The 19,199-nt window shown below is 57.7% G+C and overlaps 1 protein-coding gene and 2 long non-coding RNA genes across 4 annotated transcripts; 1 reads left to right on the top strand and 2 right to left on the bottom strand.

Moving 5' to 3' along the window:
- Positions 1-329: 329 nt before the first annotated feature.
- HDGF (heparin binding growth factor) lies at positions 330-9,569 on the bottom strand. 2 transcript variants are annotated; one of them, XM_030303451.1, is made up of 6 exons: positions 9,419-9,569; positions 3,471-3,547; positions 3,205-3,343; positions 2,351-2,536; positions 1,870-2,093; positions 330-1,686 (listed from the first exon to the last, which is right to left on the bottom strand). In XM_030303451.1, exons 1-6 carry the CDS (start codon positions 9,503-9,505, stop codon positions 1,680-1,682), a joined length of 720 nt encoding a protein of 239 aa, XP_030159311.1. In that variant the 5' UTR covers positions 9,506-9,569; the 3' UTR covers positions 330-1,679. The 2 variants fall into 2 exon arrangements, with proteins under 2 accessions (XP_030159311.1, XP_032447734.1); XM_032591843.1 differs by lacking the exon at positions 9,419-9,569 and adding an exon at positions 8,464-8,607.
- A 6,514-nt stretch (positions 9,570-16,083) lies between these two features.
- On the top strand, positions 16,084-18,684 carry LOC115504950. The gene is made up of 2 exons (XR_003965858.1): positions 16,084-16,326; positions 18,333-18,684. It is a non-coding gene; the product is annotated as an uncharacterized LOC115504950 (long non-coding RNA).
- Positions 16,874-19,129, bottom strand: LOC115504949. Its single transcript, XR_003965857.1, has 2 exons — positions 18,686-19,129; positions 16,874-17,655 (listed from the first exon to the last, which is right to left on the bottom strand). It is a non-coding gene; the product is annotated as an uncharacterized LOC115504949 (long non-coding RNA).
- Between the last annotated feature and the right edge of the window lie 70 nt (positions 19,130-19,199).

Genomic DNA, 19,199 nt, shown 5'->3' with positions numbered 1-19,199 from the left:
GAGGGCGGCGGGCATCCCCAGCTCCTAAGCTCGGCAACACAGCGGCCCCTCCCCCCTCCGTGGCGGCCAGGGGCTGCGGCCGGATGGTCAGCACGCACACTGCACTTCTCGTGCAGGCCTTTAAGGCTTCCCAGGTGGGAGCAGGGCAGACGGTGGTTCAGCGGCGGCTGCTGGGAGCAGCGCATTCCTGGGTGTTTGCCCTCCTGTCTCTCAACCTGAGAAAGGAGGCTGGCACCACTTCCTCCGTCTGGGAAGGGGGCCTGGAAATGGCCAACCCCCCCCCCTCCCCCACCCCCGGCCGCCCACCCAAAGAATCAGTCAAAATCCTATGTAGTAATCAACGGGTTTTATTTTCCTAGAACTGAAATCGTCTACGGTTTTCAGAGCTAAAGTCCCAAAGCTACAGTCAGCAATTTTTCATCAGAGCCCAAGGGGGGGTGGGGGGTGGGGGGAGACAGGAGACGGGAGAGAGGCATAGAGGCCGCTACAGAGGCTGGGCAAGGGCACTTATTCCCCTGTCCTCCCAGTGGGTTTCAGATCTGGTGACAACGCTGAGGAGACCAGGTGAGGGACGTGATGGGAACGGACACCAGAAGGAACACCAAAGCCCCAGCTACAAAAAGAAAAGTCATCAAACCCCAAATAGAAGGGAAGCCTCCCAGTGCACCTCATAAGTGGGGGCAAGAGAGGGGAAGGAGCCGGGGGTGGGGGTGGCACACAAAGGGATAGGGGTCTTTAAAATTTTTTTTTGTAATTTTCTTTTATTAAAAACATCTCCTAAAAAATGTGTCTTTTCCTTTATGTCTGGGTGACATATGTGACTGTAGGATGGCCTTGAGCACTGTGGGGAGAGGGAAAAGGGCAGCTAAGGGGTCTCCCCAGGGCATCCTATCTCTGGCCAGAGATCAGAGGTGGACAGATGCTCCTCAATGCTCCCACCCTAGCTGGGTGAAGCCAACCCTCTGGACCTCAGGTCCTCGGCCCAACAACTTGGAAGCCCCCAAATCTTCTGACGATCATCTGTGACTCCCAGAAGTCCTGGGGTCAGCAAAAGGAAGGTTGGATGTTGCCCATCATCAAGGGTTTATGGAAGGGAGCCCCTCCCCTACAAGCTGTCCCACTTCCCCTGAATCTAGGGGGCTGAGAGAACAGGTACGGGAGGAGGGGACAGGAGCGCACGAAGATGCCATCTTCCTGCCGACCCCCCACCCCTACTTGAAGATCGCCCCTCTCAGGCCCAGAAGCCTATCCTGCTGTTTTATTCTCCATCCCTTCCAGTCCTACCCCCGATGCCAGCTAATCCAGAGGTCCAGAATGCTGGGGTGGGGGGGGTGGGGCAGGAAGGTGTCAGGAGGTGGAAACCACCAGTCCAGGCCCCAACAGATACCCTGGGAAACGGCTCCAGGCAGGGAGGGACACAATGGCCTCATTGCAGCCCACGAAGCAGAACACATGGCCCTGACTCAGATCACAGGGGTGTGGGGATCTGGAGGCAAGGGCCAGGTGGCCTGCCCCATCCAGGTCAATCTCCAGGGGCTGGGCTTGGAGTGGGGAGAGTTAAGTGGCAGAGGAGGGCGGGGCGGGGTGGGGTTCCCAGTTTGCAGGCCATGGCCAGTTTCCCCAGTAGCACCCAGACAGCAGCAGGAACGGGGCAGGGGCTCCTCTTGAAACATTGGTGGCTACAGGCTGCGGGGGGGGAGGGTTGGAGGGGAGAAGGGTTATGGGTGTGGCCTTGGGCTGGCCACACCCCAGCCAGTGACCACGTCCTGGGAGAGCCCACCCTGCCTCCGTGGCAGGACCCCCCTCCTCCTCCACAGGTGGCTGGTCAACCCCCAAGCCCAGCTGCCTCAGAGCAGGGGGCTCCCTCACCTCTCACGATCTCTGATGCCTGGGGCCTCAGAATCTTCCTTGGCAGCCTCTTCCTCCTCTAACTCCTCATCTTCCTCCTGAGGAAGCCCCCGGCCAGAGCCGGGCTCAGAGGGGGTACGGTTCTTCTCCACCTCCACAGGGAGGGGCCTCTCAGCCTCCAAGGGGGCTACTGCCTTCTCCTCCCCTTCGGGGTCTTCTGTCTCCTTGGGACGTTTTGGGGAGTCCTAGGTAGGGTTGGCAGAGACGAGGCGGGCTGAGGCCAAGGAGTGGGGGTGCCAGCCACCCACCCGTGCCCCTCTTCCACAGAGGCTCTTTCCTTGACATGCCCACAACCCCCTTCCTCAGGCCTCTGCCGCTGAAGGGTCTCCTGTGCCCCAGCTTCTTGGCAAGGGACCCCCAGACTACGGGCTGGTCCACCCCAGACTGCAGGGTCTCTGGAGTAGCAGCTGGCTTCCCTGGGACCCAGGCGGGGATCAGTTACCTCCAGCAGGTCCCCCGCTCTCCTCTTCAGCGCCCCCTTCTCGTTCTTCTCCTTGGCCGGCTCATCGATGACCAGCTTCCCTTCCTCGTCGCTGCTACCCTCTGCACTCCCCTTCTTGTCGCCATCACCCTCCGTGGCTTCGGGCTCGGGCTCGGGCTCATCCACAGAGCTCTTCTTGGGGGCAGACTGCGCGCAGAGACAGCAGAGGCTGAGTGGCACCTGCGTGGCCTGTGGGGGCCCCTCCCCAGACCCGCCCTCGGCCACTCACTCCTTCCTTCTCCCGCCTCGCCCCCGCCCCCCCCCCAGGTGCCCAGTCTCACGAGTGATTTGAGACCCACCTCTGTCGGATTAGCCCCGGGCTAAACCCACTGGCCGGGCAGGCAGGGCTCTGTGCAGGAGGGGGGAGGGCTGGAGCAGGAGGCAAAACCTCGGGTCAACTTCTCCCAAAGGGAGCTGGGACCCTTTCCCCGCCGACCCCCGCCCCCCACCCTCCCGCCTCATCCTGCCCGGCTCACGAGCACCTCCTCCTGGAAGCCTTCGTGGAAAGAGTTAAGGCCAAGTCCTACACTCACACCGGGTCCCTTAAAGGGCTGTCCCCACTTACCGCCTCTGTCCTGTCCTTGCCCCCCAGGCCACCGTCTAAATAGCACAATGATACCACACGCCTCCCCCAACCCCAGCCCCTCCTGCAGGGCCCCCCACCCCCACCCCAGGAGCTCCTGCCCCCCCCCCCCCCGCCGAAAGGCCTGGTTTCTCGGTCCTGAAAGCTAAGCATCCCGCGTGGGCCCGGGTTCCAAATGAGCCGGCGGCCACACCTGCTTTCCAGGGGGTCTTTGGGGCCGCTGGCTGCTCACCTGGTAGCCCGAGGCCTTGACAGTAGGGTTGTTCTCGATCTCCCACAGCCCCTCGCTGAACCCTTTCCTCTTGTTGGGCTTGCCAAACTTCTCCTTGGACTCTTCGTAAGGGAAGAGGTCTTTGGGACCCAGGAATGCCCTGGGGAGAGAGGGGAGACTGTGCTCTGGAGCCCTCCCTGCCTGAGCCGCGGGGAAGGGGCGCCGACACCACCTGTGGCCCACGGCGCTCTGCCCGTGGCCCTCCCCACCTCTGGCCCCTCACTCACGTCTCATGGGTCCCGAAAAAAAAGACTTGGTACTTGTTGGCTGTCGACTTCACGGCGGCCTCGGGCATCTCGTCAATCTGGGAGCAAGATGAGGAAAAGTTGAGTGTGAGCGGAGTCCTAAGGTCACAACTTGGGGCCGAGGTTGGCCTCCAGGACATATCTGTGTAAAAGCCGACGGAGAGGGGCCCAAGACGTCACCGAGGTGGCTTCTGAACCCTTTTTAGAGGTGGCACTTTGTTCAAAGTCAGACAGCAGGCCCAGCAGAAACCTGGAGTTGGCCCCCTCTCCTCAAGCCCGACGGCACGGTTCCACCTGCCCACAAGCCCACGTCCCGGCCAGCGCCGGTGGTCACCTCTTCCCCCGGGCTCTCGGCCTCCACCCTCACGGGACTACAGCCTGCCTACCACGCACCGGCCCCAGGGCAGCCAGAGCGGCCTTCCAAGCGCAGCACTTCGCCCCTGCTGAGACCTTCCCAAGTCCGCTCGTGATCAGAGCCCCCCGTACACCTCTTCCTGAGGAGGCCATACTCCCAGGGCTGCCACCGAGATCTGTCTGGCCTTGGGCAACTTACTGAACTGCCTTCTACCTCAGTTTCCTCATCTGTAAACGGAGAGAGGCACAGAACTCAAGCCACAGGGATTAAATGCGGTTTGCCCCACGTGCACTGGCTCTCCTCCTTGGCCACTGGCTGCCCTCCCCCTCTCTGCTGTGGCCACCCCGGTCTCTGCTCTCCCAAACTCACTAACTCTTGGCGAGCCCTCCAACCGCAGCCCCGCATGGCTTCCTCCGGAGGGCGCCCCCACCCCTCCTGGCCCCGCTGGCTCCCCACAGAAGCCTCAGCACCTCTCCTTCAGAGGGCCGGTGCCATGGTTACCCACATCAACATCTGAGCAACGCCCATGTGGACTCTCTGGCCTGCACCTGCCCCGAGACCGGACAGCAGGTGCCCAGCAAACAGCAGGCTCACGGGAAGATCTGCTGAATGAATCCACGAGACAGATAAAGGCCGCTGCTCTGGTTACCGTGGAGGCGCAAGACCAAGGGGCTGCCTATTCAACAACCCCCCCCCCCCCAGGGAGCAACCCCAAAAGCTTCTGGGGAACACTTTGGAAAGCCTCTTGATATAGTCAGACACTCTCATTTGACAGATGAGGAAATTGAGGTCCCCCCCCCCCCCAAACAACATAAGTTAGTGAGGGTCCCAGAGTTGGTCTCCTGCCACGTCCTGGGGGCACAAGGAGGGAAAGGTGCAGAGATCTGGGGTCAGAGGAAACGCACAGGCAGTGGCCCCAACAGCCTCCCCAGATCAGGCCAGGAGAGCCCAGGCCAAGCGAGCTGGGGGTGGGGGGACTACAACTCCCAGCAACACTTGCAGCAGCCGCCTCGGCTGCCTGGCTTCCCGCCGGACACGGGCCAGGTGGCCATGTTGACTGGGGCCCCACGCGCATTTAGGACAGAGACAGACAGCCTGAGGCATCGATTAACACCACCAGGACTGGGACACAGTGTCTGACGTGGGGGCCTGGGGACACAGGGAGGCGGGGTGCCGAGAAGGCGCGGAGACACACCCAGGAGGGGGCGGAGCCCCGGGCAGGGAACGGAGGGGCACCGGGCTCCAGGCACGGAGTCTTCAGGTTCCTGGGCACCTCCCCCCTCGCCCTGTGGCCTCTGGGGACAGAAGTCCAGCCCCTCCCCTCAGGAAAGCCCAGCACCAACTGGGCCCTCCCCATGACCAGGAGGTTGGGGTGTGATAGCAGGGGGTGGAAAGGCACGCAGTTCCCCCCCCACAAACAGGATCCCCATCGCCATGACAACCCACCCCGCCCCCGGGGCCACTCAGCAACCAGGAATGTGACCACCCCTCCCCCTACTCTGGATTGGGGAGGAGGGGACACGAACACACCCCACCCCCCACCCCCACCCCTGAGCCTGGAGTCTGGCACCTGGGTCCCCAGCCTGCTGGAAACCGCAGCTAGCGCTGGAGGGCCCAGGCCCTTCTCGGGAAGCCAGGCCTGGGGTGCGGGAGGAGGAGGAGCCAGTCTTCAGCCAGGACACCTGGGTCTTGTGACCAGCTGGCTCCCCACCCTCCTCTCAGAGGGGGGCGAGGCAAAAAAAAAAAAAAAAAAAGAGAGAGAGAGAGAGACTCCAGGGCTTAGAGGTCCCAGGAGACGTGCACAATAGCACGAACCCTCCCCTAGGCCTCTTCTCCACCCATCTCGACCCCAGGACCCAGGGCAGGGGTGGGGGGCGAGAGGGCCTTCCTGGGGGTGCAACAGGGAACCTCGTGCTCGGGGCTCACACCTGAGCCAGGGCCTCAAGGCGCAAGAAGGGTGAAAGGGAAGAAACTGAGGCTCAGGAGAGGGGGTGGGGTGAAGGAAGGGTCAGACAGGAGGGGACAGGAAGCTCTCTCCAGGAGCACAGCCCTCAAAGCACTGCCCCACAGGGCTTTCCCATGTAAAGTGAACTCCCAGGCAGCTGAGCGGTGTGACAGGGGACCCAGGAGGCCACCAGCTGCCCAGCCTCAGGGGCGGAGGAGAAACAAAAGAATGGATGAGAATTAAAAATAGAACCACACGCCAGATACACCCGCCCTGCTGACTTCTAGCCAAATAAAGGGTGGGTATGGAGTTCAGAGGGAAGCCAGGGGCCTTCGACCCCAAAAGGGTCACCCTGCTCCCGGCCTCACCTTGACGGTGGTACCTGTGGGGGAAGCGCCAGGACAAGTGGGCTGTTTTCACTCAGTGGAATCCTCAACCCCTCACCTCAAAAAGGGGAAAAGTCCCTTCCATCCTTCAAGCTACAAAGGAAACCTCGTTTCTTGCGTTTCAAAGTGAAGGGCAGTTCTTTACTGCGTATGGAGGACGTGAGGTCTCAAGAGAGGCCTGTACCCCCAATACAGACATATGTCTCCCAGGCGGTGCCTTTATATCCACACCGTGACTCACAACAAGTGAGTCAAGGGTAAGCGGGGCAGGGTGGGGCCGGACCAGTGCTAGGGAACCTGCCGCACCCCCTCTACTGGTCAACGGGGGAGGGGGGTCTGCTACTTCTCAGCCATTCCAGAAATCCAGGCAGGTTAATTCTCCCAGGCGGGGGCCCATCCACTCCAGGCCCAACCCTCTGCATGTGCCTGGCTCCATCAGACAGACCCGAGGGCAGGAAAAGCTGCCCCCCCCCCCCCCCCCCCCCCGCCCCCAGGGCTCATGGCCACCCACTGAAGCCTGATGAGGGACCCCAGGTGAGGAATGGGGGAGGAGACTGAACACCTCTCCCCAGTCTCGGACCAAAGCCAAGTCGGGGACCGCCTGTCCACACGTAGGAAGACAGCAGGGAAGGCTAAGGCCACACTGACTGCCAGCCAGGGTTCTGACCACCACACCCAGAGCCCAGCCCGGCCTGACCCAGGAACCGGAAAATCTGGGGCAGGAGACAGTTGGGGCCGGGAAAGTGTGGCAAGCCCAAGAGGCAGAAAAGAGAAGGTGGTGCCTGGACGTGGGGGAGGGAGGAAAGCTGGGTGAGGCCCTGTGGCTGCTCAGGTTTTCTGGGATTGTGAAACAGGAAGCAGAGAGAGGAGGAAGGAACCTGGGGGGGGGGGGGGGGGGGGGGGAATCCCAGAGTCTTGAAGGTTAGTTGTTAAGTGCTTGGAGATTCCCCCCAAGAAGTCAAGCCGAAGGAAGAGGGGAAGGAGAAGGTTAAGATGTTGTGTGGCACTGCAATCGGGACAGGTCTTGCCTACCACGTGGCCCCTCCGGCTGGCTGCTGGGCTCTCCAGTCCCACCCAGTCAGCCGTCCTCCCCAGAAGCAGGGGCTGAGGAAGGAAAACCCACTCAGCGGCCTCCACCTGGCCATCCATGAGGCCCCCTTACTCCTCTTTGGTCTCAGGAAAGGCCAGGCCCCTTCACTCTGCCCCTCTAGGGGCTAAGACCGCATCCACACGTGGAGAGGAGACCCAGATTTGTCAGCTCTTTTGGCGTTCCAGAAGGATCTATGTAGGAGATAAGAGCCTTGGGTGCACCGATCCCCAGATGTCACAATCCAAAGCTGGAGCACAGGCAGAGGGTGGCACCCTCCCTATCTCTTGGAGATCCAGTCTGACCTCCCCTCCCCAAGCCTCGCTCTATCTAAAAGGTCCAGGCCTCAACAGGAAGGCACTGCCCTCTGGTCCCGCCCTTCTGTCCTGGAGGCCGAGGAAGGATGAAGACAAGACTAAATGGCATCCCCAGTCCCAAGGGCGGCCTCACCCTAAAGGCCACCAGAAACCTGGAAGGTCTACCTCATAGGGGCCAATGTGGGCCCGTCTGTGTCCCCCTCACTGTTTTCTCTTTCCTGATCCAGAAGGAGTTCCCTGCAACCCACATTCCAGCTGCACGGCTTCCCTGGGGCCTGGCCCAGCCTCCAGACTTTGTCCCACCCCCCACCCCACCCCCCAGGAGGTAGGAGCCGCAGCAGAGACCTGGGTTCAGTTCTTGCCCTGCCCAACAGGGCCTTGGCATCTGGGCCAAGAAGCCGGACGGATCAAAGGTACAGAGTAAAGTACACAAGTGCTCACAGGCCGCATACCCCAACACACACGCAAGGCTGTCTGCGGCTGCTTCCTCACAACCCCCCTAACCCCCAGCCCAGGCACTTAGAAGGCCCTGGAAGCTGAGAGAGCCCCTCGTTTCCATTCCAGTGTCCGGACATCTAGAAGTTTCAGGGAACAGGGAGCTCAAAGCATATGGGGTTAAGCATACTCCTCGAAGAGGGTACAGGGGGAGGAAGGGACTCCTGGATTTTCTGAGTGGCCCCAAAGTTGGCCTGGCCCTCTGAACAGGTCCCGGCACAGCCTGGGGCAACTTCCCAGGCTCCAAGCAGGGTCGGGCCAGATAAAGACACAGACTCACGTGGAGAACCGTAACCTAAAGCCTGGAAGCAGTTCCGCACTTGGCCCCCCGGCTTAGAAAGCTCCCTCCTCCCACTGCCCTCGGCCCTATTTCACTGCCCAGAGTCCTACCTCCAGGGCACAGGGTCACGACTGCACCCAACTGCAAAGGCCTCTCCAGACCAACTTGGAAGTTGCCAGAGGCGCTGCCCCCTGTAACACCCCCAAACTCCTCCAGCAACCTCCCCTCCCTCCTTCCCTCCTTGGGCTGTCCCAGTCCTTAGGGGAAACCTGAGGAACACAGCAGGTTGGGCTTCTGGGCCCCACCCTCCCACCTGGCCAGGTGCTGGGGGGGGGGGGCAGGCCCTCAAGTTGGCGGGCTCAGTCAACCACATGGCACACTGGGCCGTTGCGGCGGGAGGCTCCTATCTAAGGGGAGAAGCAGCTGGGGCCCCCCCACCTCCAGGAACGGGCAGCCTGGACTGGACCTGCCGGCCTCCCAGGGGCCCTGCCACCCTCAGCCCCCAACTTGAGCTGGCAGCATATGGAGGGCTATTTTTGTGGGGCTGAGCAGCGAAGGGTTCTGGCAACTAATTTCCAAGCCTAGTAGATCCCCTCTCACGCCGCCCCCAAACATTCCTCGACCCTCCCAACTTCAGACCTCTCGCGGCCGCCCCAAACCAAAGTTTTCCAGAAGCGAACTCCGCCTCCGCAGATCCCTCCCCGGGCTGGGACCCTCCCGCTACCTTCTCGCTCCTAGCAGGGTCTGAGCGGGGGCAGCGATCGGGGAGGGCAGCGGGGGTCTCTAAGCGGGTCCCGGGGCGCCCGGGAGGGGTTCCCGACGGCCCCAGCCCAGGCCGCGCGCCCCGCGCCGCCGCGCTCGGGGGGAAGGGGGGGCCGCGCGGACGCCGCGCTCTCCGGGGCCCCCGCCCCCACCATTATGTAACCGGCGGGGGGCGAGGAGGCGCTCGCAGCGAGCCGGGGACTCGGCCGCCCCCCGCCCGCGCCCCTCCGCGCGCGGCGCCCGCGTCCTCCCGAGTGTTACGCAACCCAGCCCGGGGCCGGGGCGGCGGGCCGCGCTGCTCACCCGGGCCGGCCAGTGCGGGTAGCCCTTCATCTTGGCGAACACCAGGTCCCCGCACTTGTACTCCTTCTGCCGGTTGGAGCGCGACATGGCGGGGCTCCGGGCGCCCCGGGCTCCGCGCCGCGCCGGCGAGCGTGAGCCCAAGTTTGCGCGCGCGGCGGTGGCGGCGCCGCTGCGCTCCGGCCCTCGAGCGGCCCCCGCCTCGATGGCGGCCCCCGGCCCCAGCTCCGGCGCGGCCACGGCTGTGCGCCCGCGCCGCTCGGACGGGGCGGGCGCGGATGCGGCGGCGCGGTGCTGCGCGCTCGTGCGGTTGTTTGTGTTTGAAATTCAATTGCTCCCTCCTCGGCGCGAGGCCTCTTCCTCCTCCCCCGCCGGCCCCCTCCCCCTCCTCCCCCGCTCCCCTCCCCCTCCCGCGCCGGTTCGATGCGCGCGGCGCTCGGCGCCCCGGGCCTGCCGCGGCCCGACGCCCAACCCGGGGCCGCCCGGCGGCGCGCGGCGGCACAGGCCTGAGGAGCCGAGCGCCGAGCTCGCCGAGCGGGCTTTGTGTGCAGCTGTCGGGGGGCGCCCGCCCGCACGCCGGCCGGGAGGAGTTGGCGCCCGGCTGGACGGAGCGGCCTGGCGCCCCTCCCCTGGCCCGGGGGCGCTGGCTCGCGGGGCCCGACGCGGCCGCGGGGGGCCCGTGTGGGTCCCTGCCCTGCGCCCGCAGTGCGCGCCGGCCGCCGACGTGCGGATCGCGGGGGGTCCGAACGGCGGGCTGTGCGCCCCGCAGCGGCCTCGGCTGAGGGGCGAGGCTCCAGTTTGGAAGCCGGGAGGTGTCCGAGGGCTTGGGGGTACAAAGCGGCCACGTTCTGGGTGCTGCTTCCTGGCAAAAGCGATCTGGGCTCCGCCGCCAGCTCAGCCCGCAGAGACGAGCCCTGTTCTCGCGGGGAAGAGACCGTACAATGCCAGTAAACCCCAGACCATCAGTAAACCAAGCCGTGAAGCTTGGGGAGCAGAGGGCACTGCTTCTTGCGGGGGGCGGCGGGGGGTGGGGGGCGGGTACTGGGGAAGACTCTTTGAAGGCTTCCCAAAGTTGATGACTCGGATCTGGGTCTCCCAAGGGTGATTTTGCTGGATTCCAGAGACGACATCGTAGCCTAGGTTCTGTGGTCACAAGTGGTAGAACCAACCCTTGAACTCGGGTCTCTCCCCCCGTTAAGCCAAACGGGACTCCTGTCATTACTTCTTTGGTCTGCTGTCACCGTCGATCTTGGATTCGCTCAAATCCAGACACCTGTGTGGTCTCAGATAAGACAACCTGGATCTCTTACCGCACTTCCAGATCCTTAACATCTTGCAACTAGATATTCTGGATTTGAATAGGTAATATAAGCGTGCTTTTCTTCGCACAAGTTTCCCGATCCGACCTCAAAGCATATGCAAGATCTCCCTGCAAAGAAGCCCAGAAGGCCCACGTCCACGTGCCTTCCTCCTGAGAACCCGGATCCCTTCCTTGCACTTTCCTCAGTCAGTTTCCTCACCTGCGAGGCGGGATAACATTCTGCCCTGACACCGTCTGAGGCATGGGGTGGCTACTTATTAGCCGAGGCCCGCGGCTGTTACAGCGTCCTTCCTATCAGCCCGCTGTCCCTACACACGACATCCTTACGGCAATGCGTGTTACAAGTTTTGCCTTTATAACAGTGTGGCCTCCCGGCATAATTCCCCCTTGGGATAGGAGTCCCTCCGGCCCTGTCCCAGGCGCTGCTGGCACAGAGGGCCACTCTTGTTGCGATGCGTGGCCCCAGCCTCCGCGCGGACTTGTCGATTTGTTTCAAAAGCAAACCCAAACTTGTTGCAACACAGCAGCCAGACTCCAGTTGGTGTTTACTTTGCAAAGCGTTCCAGTTTGAAATGTTGTCAGTGTGATAGTTCACATTCTGTCAGGCTGATGCTTGTGTTTGTTCTTATTGTTGTTAGCCCAGAGTCTTGTCACAAGTTTTTGAAGATGTTTCGGAAAGCCCTGTGTCACAACACGCTTCCTTGAAGCGTCCAGGCCAGTTGTTATAAATGTGCAGAGTTTGAGGGCAACAAGCACGTTTCAAACTGTTTAACGATGTCGTGTAGCCCAGTTCGTTAAAACCAAGAGCTCTATCCATTTCCCCACTTTGTTGCATCTTAATAGCCTGTTGGGAGGTGGCTGCCAGACTTCAGAATTCTCCAGCAGATCTCTTGGGCCCCGGCATTGAGACCGCCGTGCAGATCAAGGTTGAAAGGAAGCAACCAGGTTCCCTTTGTTGCCATAAGCTCCCAGTCCTTGCTTGCAATTTGATATCCAAGTTCTCCTTACAATAACATCCTCAACCACCTCACAGCTGGCCCTAACAATGAGCCCAGAGCTGCAGAGGGTCAGTTACACGGGTGGCCAGGCATAAGCCGGCTTCCCCGGGGAGTCAGGTCTAACTCCTGCTCTGCAGACTTCAGTGTGCAAACGAATCTTTTGGGAATCCTCTCCAAGAGAGGATTCTAACTCGGTAGGCTTGGGGTGGCTGCGTTTCTCACGACCCCCAAGGTGCTGATGCTTCTAGTTTGCATCACCATTTGAGGGGTAGGAGCTAAAATGCACAGGTCACAGGCCCCTAGATGCCCAGCCCCGCTTGGAACTGATTCACAAATGTCTCAGTGGAATCCTTCTGTGGAGGCTGGTGCCTGGTTCCACTTTTGTGTGAGAGGGAGGTCAGGACAGAAGTCAGGGGACTTGGGGCCCCACAGCAGAGAAGCCTGGGGGTGCAGAGCTAGCTCTAGGGTTCCGAGGCCAAGTCTCTGGACCTTGCTAGGTCAGGGGAGTGGTGGGATACTTAGTGTCCACATCAGGAAGGGAGGGACCCAGGGAGGGAGGTGTGTAGGATGCTCTGTGCTGGGTGCTAGGGGAGTGGGCAGTGAGGTCTAGTAGAAACGACCTGGGTTTGCCTGTTGGGGTAACCGGTTTGAATCCCGCTTTTGGCAAATGGCTTAGACAGAATTTCTAAACAAAATTCCCTTCCACTGTAACAACCTGATACAAATAGGGGCCCTTGGGTGGCTCCATTGGTTAAGTGTCCCATTTCGGTTCAGGTCATGATCTCACAGTTCATGGGTTCGAGCCCCGCGTCGGGCTCTGTGCTGACACCTCAGAGCCTGGAGCCTGCTTGCGATTCTGGGTCTCCCTCTCTCTCTCTCTGCCCCTCCCCTTCTCACACTCTGTCTCTGTCTCTCTCTCAAAAGTAAATAAACATTAAATTTTGTTTTTAATGTGATACAAATAGCTACCTTATGGGGTGTCCTGAAGTGAAAAGATTTGCCTCTGTGAAAACCTCAGATGCTTAATTGGTTCAAAGGAAAGTTTAGTTGCCTTCCTTTGACCGCCTAAGTTAGAGGTTCCGCTCCTGTGCTGGCTCTGTATGACCCCCTCCCCACCCCCTACCACCAGTTATATGCTCTGTAAAGTGGAGGAAGGGAAGGAAGATGGCTAGTTCAGACCAGGGTGGCTGTTTTTGTTTTTGTTTTTTGGGTTGTTTTTGTTTTTTTTTTTTTTGAGAGAAAGAACACCAGCCGGGGAGAAGAGCAGAGGGAGAGAGAGAGAATTTTAAGCGGGCTCCATGCTGGGCTGGTCTCACAATGTTGAGATCATGACCTGAGCCAAAATCAAGAGTCGGATGCTTACCCAACTGAGCCCCCCCCCAGGCACCCCTGGACCAGTGGTTTCCAAAACCGTGTCTGCACTGCCCCCCAACACATGCCAGCCAACGTAAAGGCGGAAACGTGCATTTCTGCATGTTACCAAGAGTCCGAGTGGCCAAGTGACCTGGTCCCAGCACCCTCTCCAGCACCGCCACTCTAGGAGAGCTACCTAACCGCCAAGTCTCAGTTTGCATGTCTGTAAAGAGGGGTTGTGATGAGAGATGAATGAAGGAACGTATTTAAAGTGTTTGCGCAGAGCCCGGAACATAGTAAGTGCCTGATAAATGTGTTATCACGGTGTTTATTGTTCTATTAGATTCTCAGTGCTATGCACTTTGAGAAGATGGGCTCCCCTGCCCCCGGCTGCTCAGGCAACAGCATGTGCCTGTTAAAGCTGGCACCTGTTGGGGCGCCTGGGTGGCGCGGTCGGTTAAGCGTCCGACTTCAGCCAGGTCACGATCTCATGGTCCGGGAGTTCGAGCCCCGCGTCGGGCTCTGGGCTGATGGCTCAGAGCCTGGAGCCTGTTTCCGATTCTGTGTCTCCCTCTCTCTCTGCCCCTCCCCCGTTCATGCTCTGTCTCTCTCTGTCCCAAAAATAAATAAAAACGTTGAAAAAAAAATTAAAAAAAAAAAAAAGCTGGCACCTGCCGCCATGGGGGCCGCTTGGCTGGGCTCCAGTCCCAGCCCCACCGCTCACTCACTCACCGGTTACCCAGCCTTCCTGTGCCTCAACTCTCTCATCTGGGAAAGGGCTGACTAGAATCAGTTCATGTGTGTGCTCTGTGGAAATGCTTAGAACGGTGCCTGGTGCATGGTTGGCTGCTATGCGTTAGCCCTCAGCTGCTAGTACAATATTAGATATTTTTCTTAAAAAATGCATATGTTCTAACTCTTCTATAGGTATAATATCCTTCATAATAAATTTTTTTTAATATTGATTTATTTTGGAGAGAGTGCAAGCGGGGGAGGGAGGTCAGAGGACCCAAACGGGGCTCTGTGCTGGCAGGCTGACAGCAGCGAGCCCGAAGTGGGGCTTGAACTCACGACATCATGACCTGAGCCGAAGTCGGATGCTCAACCGACTGAGCTACCCAGGTGCCCCTAAAAAAAATATTTTTTAAAAAGAGGGCTCTGTTGGGGAGGCTGGGTGGCTCACTTGGTTGAGCGTCCGACTTCGGCTCAGGTCATGGTCTCGCAGTTCGGGAGTTCGAGCCCCGCATCGGGCTCTGTGCTGACAGCTCGGAGCCTGGAGCCTGCTTTGGAATGTGTCTCCCTCTCTCTCTGTTCCTCCCCCACTCGCACCGTCTCTGTCTCAAAAATAAATAACAATTTTAAAAATTTAAAAAAAATAAAAGAGGGCTCTGTTCTACAAAAAGTGAAACTCACTGGATTCGTTCTCTAGGACTGTGCTGTCCAATCTGTTGGACTCTTGAAACTTAAATTGTTTAATATTAAACACAATTAAATACTCAGTTCCTCTGCCATTCAAACCACGTTTCAAACGCTTGGTAGCCTCACATGGCTCGTGGCCACCTATCAGACAGCACAGACATGGAACTTTTCTGTTATCACAGACCATTTGCTTGGACGGCACTGCTCCAAGGCAGTGACTTTCCACTTGGGCTGTACATTAGTCACTTGAAGAATTAAAAAAAAATACCAGTGCAGGGGTGCCTCGCTGTCTCAGCCGGTAGAGTGTGTGACTCCTGATCTCAGACCGTGCGTTCAAGCCTCACGTTGGGCATAGAACGTGCTTAAAAAACGACAACAAAAAAACAGCTAATGCCTGGGCCCGAGTCCCCAGAATTTAGATTTAATTGGTTGACGGTGGGAGCCATTAAAGGGTTTGGGCAGGAGAGAAACATGAGCAGAGCTGAACTTCTAGAAGCTTCTAAAAAGGCCTGGGACTGCCAGGTCAGGGGAGAGGGTGCAGCTTGGCCGCTGCTGAGCGTGTGCCCGATAAGGGAAGGCCAAGGAGGCTCCCAGGCTTGTCTCCCGAGCACTGTGGTGACAACAGCTCCTCAGCTCTCGGGAGAGACGTGACATCTTCCAGGACAGGAGCGGGCAGAGCCCCTCGAGAGCGCCATGAGGCCCGCATCGCCGTTGTCAAAACTCAGTTTCGTTTTTTGGATAAGTAATTAATACACGTTTACGATACGAGACTCAGGAGGTAAAGAAGGTGCCTTTGAAGAAAGCGGTCTCCACGGTATCTCTATCTCCTAGCTGCCCCAGTTTTCTTCTTAGAGATGAAAATATGACCAATTTTGTATGTGTTCTTCCAGTCGTTTCCTATGTAACTTTGAAGCCAACACAAAGCGGATTCCTGCACACAGATCTCAGCATCCCATATGCACCGTTCTGCGCTTTTACTTAAGCAGTTTACCGTGGGACCCCTTCCACGTCGGCCACAAAGGTCTGTCCCATTCATTGTGACGGCTGCGTGACAGCTCACGATTCCTCCTGTCGCGATGACTTAGCCAGTCCCCCGTTGGTGGACGTTCAGGTTCCTTCCTCTCTTGTGATAACACCAACCAACGATGCTGTAGCGAAGAAGCCTGTGTGCACGCCATCCGCTCTGGGCGAAGGATCTCCAGGTTGCTCTGTAATTTGCAAACTGGAAGAGGGCGCACGGTGGTTCACCACTGTGGTGTTTGCCCACAAGTGGTTCTGGAAGTAACCTCGCTGCTTACCGCCAGAAGTGCCCAGGTTGGATGGGCCGCCCGCCGTGCTGTGCAGCCACAAACCCCCGGTGTGTCTGCTTTCCCCTAAGTCCCTGTGGCGTAAAGGAACGAGGTCTGGGGCCAGGGTCAGGGCCACAGAAGTGTCAGGGCCCCAATCACGTGTGGCCGCACGCTGCAGCCCTCTCTCACCTGGAGTGTGGCCTCTGGGACCCCAGGGACAGACGCGTGGGGAGGGGAGGAGCCTGGGAGGTGCTTGCTAAGGAGGGGTCAGGGCCCCTTCCTGCCCTGGTAAGATTGAGCCCTGGCGGGCTCGCTCCTGGTCCCTCCCTCTCAGGGGAGAGAGAGCCTCCCTCCACTGGACAGCAGGATTGGCCCTACTGGAGGAGGCGGTGGTGGCTTCTACGGGGACAGATGGCAATCGGGTACTGAAAGGCCGTTTCTGCCACCACGCTGCCTATGGCCTGGGGCTTCATTCATTCCTTTGCCCCACGCAGTTCCTCGGGCATTGTTAGGTGTTGTGCCCGACAGCAGGTGAATTTTGGGGGGAAAGGGCGGGTCTGGAAATGAGTAAGACAGGCGGCTGGGGCGGCCCTGGGTGCCGTCGTCACCCTCACGCACCTGACTTCGTGGTCCAGTATGGAAGCTTCCAGTTTTCTCCAAATTCACCCTCCCTCCTTTATTTTTCGGTGCGTTTCTTTGTTTTTTCAAAGTATTCATGCAAACCAACCTAAGGTTATGTCAAGACTATACAAAGAACACGTACAAATCAGTAAAGAGGAACAACCCAACTGAAAAATGGGCAAAATTCACAAATAGCAATTTCACGTAAGAACAAAATTACAGGGGCGCCTGGGTGGGGGGGGGGTTCAGTCGGTTAAGTATCCGACTCTCGATCTCGGCTCAGGTCCTCAACTCACAGTGAGTGGGACCGAGCCCCGCATTGGGCTCTGTGCTGACAGGGCGGAGCCTGCTTGGGATTCCCTCTCTCCTTCCCTCTCTGCCTCTCTCTGTCTGTCAAAATAAACAAATACACTTAAAAAAAATATATGGTCAACACATGTGAGAGGACACCAGTTACTAATGTCATTAGTCATTACTAATGTTACTTTATTATCAGTGGTGATTAGTAAATTCCCATCAAGACCCCAGTAAGAAGCCACGTATGCTCACCCAGTAGGAGGTGGACAGTCACTTACATGTTGGAAATCAGTTTGATGGCACGTTGTAAGGTCTGACATTCACATATGCTATGATCTCCACTCCCAGGGGTGCACACGAGAGAAACCATTGTGCGCGCGCACCAGGAGACGTGGAGAAAGACCATCGTCACCTTGCTCATAACAGCAAACACCGAGGCGCAATTCAGATGCTCACTAGCAGAATGGATAGATAAATTGTGTGTTCGTACAAAGTAGTACCAAAACAAAAAATAACAGACGTGTTCAATGTGGATACATCTAAGGCATATGACATTGCGTGGGAAAGGAAAAGTCATTACAGCTTGATACCCTTTTGGTAAAGTTAGACACAGCTAAAAATGACCAGTGTATTTTCAGTTGTACATATGGATGCGAAAAAAAAAAAAAACTGGATATACATGGAAAAGTTTTCGGGAGAGTGGATACCTAGCGTTGGGGGAGGAGGGGACCCTGAGCGGGAAGGGGAGCGCGGGGAAGCGCAGATCAGTGGGAGTCATCGGCTGGGAGGGACGGGGTGTTGGTTACATCCATACACAGTTTTCAAGAGAGACCAGAGAGGGTCATGTGTGGACCAACCGTGAAAGCAAATCAGGAGCCGGAGGTTACGGGGTCTCCACTTCTGTGCGGAGATTTGTTGCTGCTGTTTTAAAGTCACAGATGCCTGTGGTTTAAAAGAAACAGAGGTCTCTAAGTTTTAATCAAAAACAGTGGTCCCAGCCCCCACTTTCCTCTCTTCCCTCTCCAGCGACAACAACATTCAGGATGTGTGCTGCCGGGTCCAGCATGAGACAACAACGTTCAACATTCAAGCCGTTTTGACTAACGTTTGGCGATTTATTCCCATATTTCTGAGCGACACGCTGTGATGGCTATATCTTGATTTTTCTCTTGTGGGCGTTATCTATTGACAGAACCCTCTGGAATATATCTTGCTCTTTCCTCTGTCCGTCTCAGCCACATAGACGTTTCCTGTCCCCCAAGTTCCCATCATCCCAGTACAGTCCCGTGATCATGTCTGTCGTATGAACACTCAGGTTCACATGTCAGTTACATCTGCGCCATATTATTTTCCTTTTACGTATAACATTGTTTTCTCTAAGTTGTCAACTATTTTTGTTCCTTAATTTTTTTTTAAGTTTATTTTTGAGAGACAGAGAGACAGAGAGTGAGCGGGGGAGGGGACAGAGAGAGAAGGAGACACAGAATCTGAAGCAGGCTCCAGGCTCTGAGCTGTCAGCACATAGCCTGATGTGGGTCTCGAACTCACAAACAGTGGGATCATGACCTGAGCCCCCCGGGCACCTATTTTTGTTTTTGTTTGTTTGTTTGTATTTCTAGGTTCTCACCAAATCAGCCACAAAATCTCTCCTTTTCCACTCAATCTCTTCTCAAAATATTTGGACACATCAGATACACCATCGATTTCAAATTCTTGCTGGCGCGGTCCCTGAAGCCATCTGTCCCGAACCAGACTGACAGGCGGCCTTCACCTACCTGGGGCCCAGCTGCCCTCCTGGCACTTCCGTCCCCCAGCACCCTGGGGGCCCTGCCCACTTCTGTGTGTTTTCTACATCATGGGTGTTTCTCTTTCAAGAATAATCCGCCCCCACCCCCCAGTTTTGGGATGGAAACATCCTCTAGTAACTTCCTGAGAAAAGGTGTTTGTAACAGAAGTTATTTTGAGAACCCACCGGCCTGAAAGTGTCTTTATTCTGCCTGCCCACTCGATTGATGGTCTCCCAGTCGAATTCCAGGCTGGAAACATTTTTCCTTCTGACTGGTTCCGCTGTCAGGTAGTTTCCAGAGCGACTGTTAGGAAGTTCGCAGTCTTCCAGAGGGAGCTCGTAGGATCTTCTCTTTGTCTCCGGTGTTCTGAAATTCCCCAATGGTGCCGGGCCCTTGTTATCCATTATGCTGAGCAGCTGGTAGACCTTTCAATCGGAAAACCCTTTTCCTTCAGGTCTGCGAAGTTTGCTGTAAATATTCCTTCAGGGGCACCTGGCTGGCTCAGTTGGTAGAGCATGTGACCCCCAATCTTGAGGTCGTGATTTGAGCCGCACATTGGGCATAGAGCTTGTTTAAATTTTTTTTTTTTTAACATTTATTCATTTTTGAGAGACAGAGACAGAGTGTGAATGGGGGAGGGGCAGAGAGAGAGGGAGACACAGAATCCGAAGCAGGCTCCAGGCTCTGAGCTGTCAGCAC

The sequence above is a fragment of the Lynx canadensis genome, chromosome F1, assembly GCF_007474595.2.
Source record: "Lynx canadensis isolate LIC74 chromosome F1, mLynCan4.pri.v2, whole genome shotgun sequence".
NCBI classification, from domain to species: Eukaryota; Metazoa; Chordata; class Mammalia; order Carnivora; family Felidae; genus Lynx; species Lynx canadensis.
This window is presented reverse-complemented; position numbering and strand designations above follow the sequence as displayed.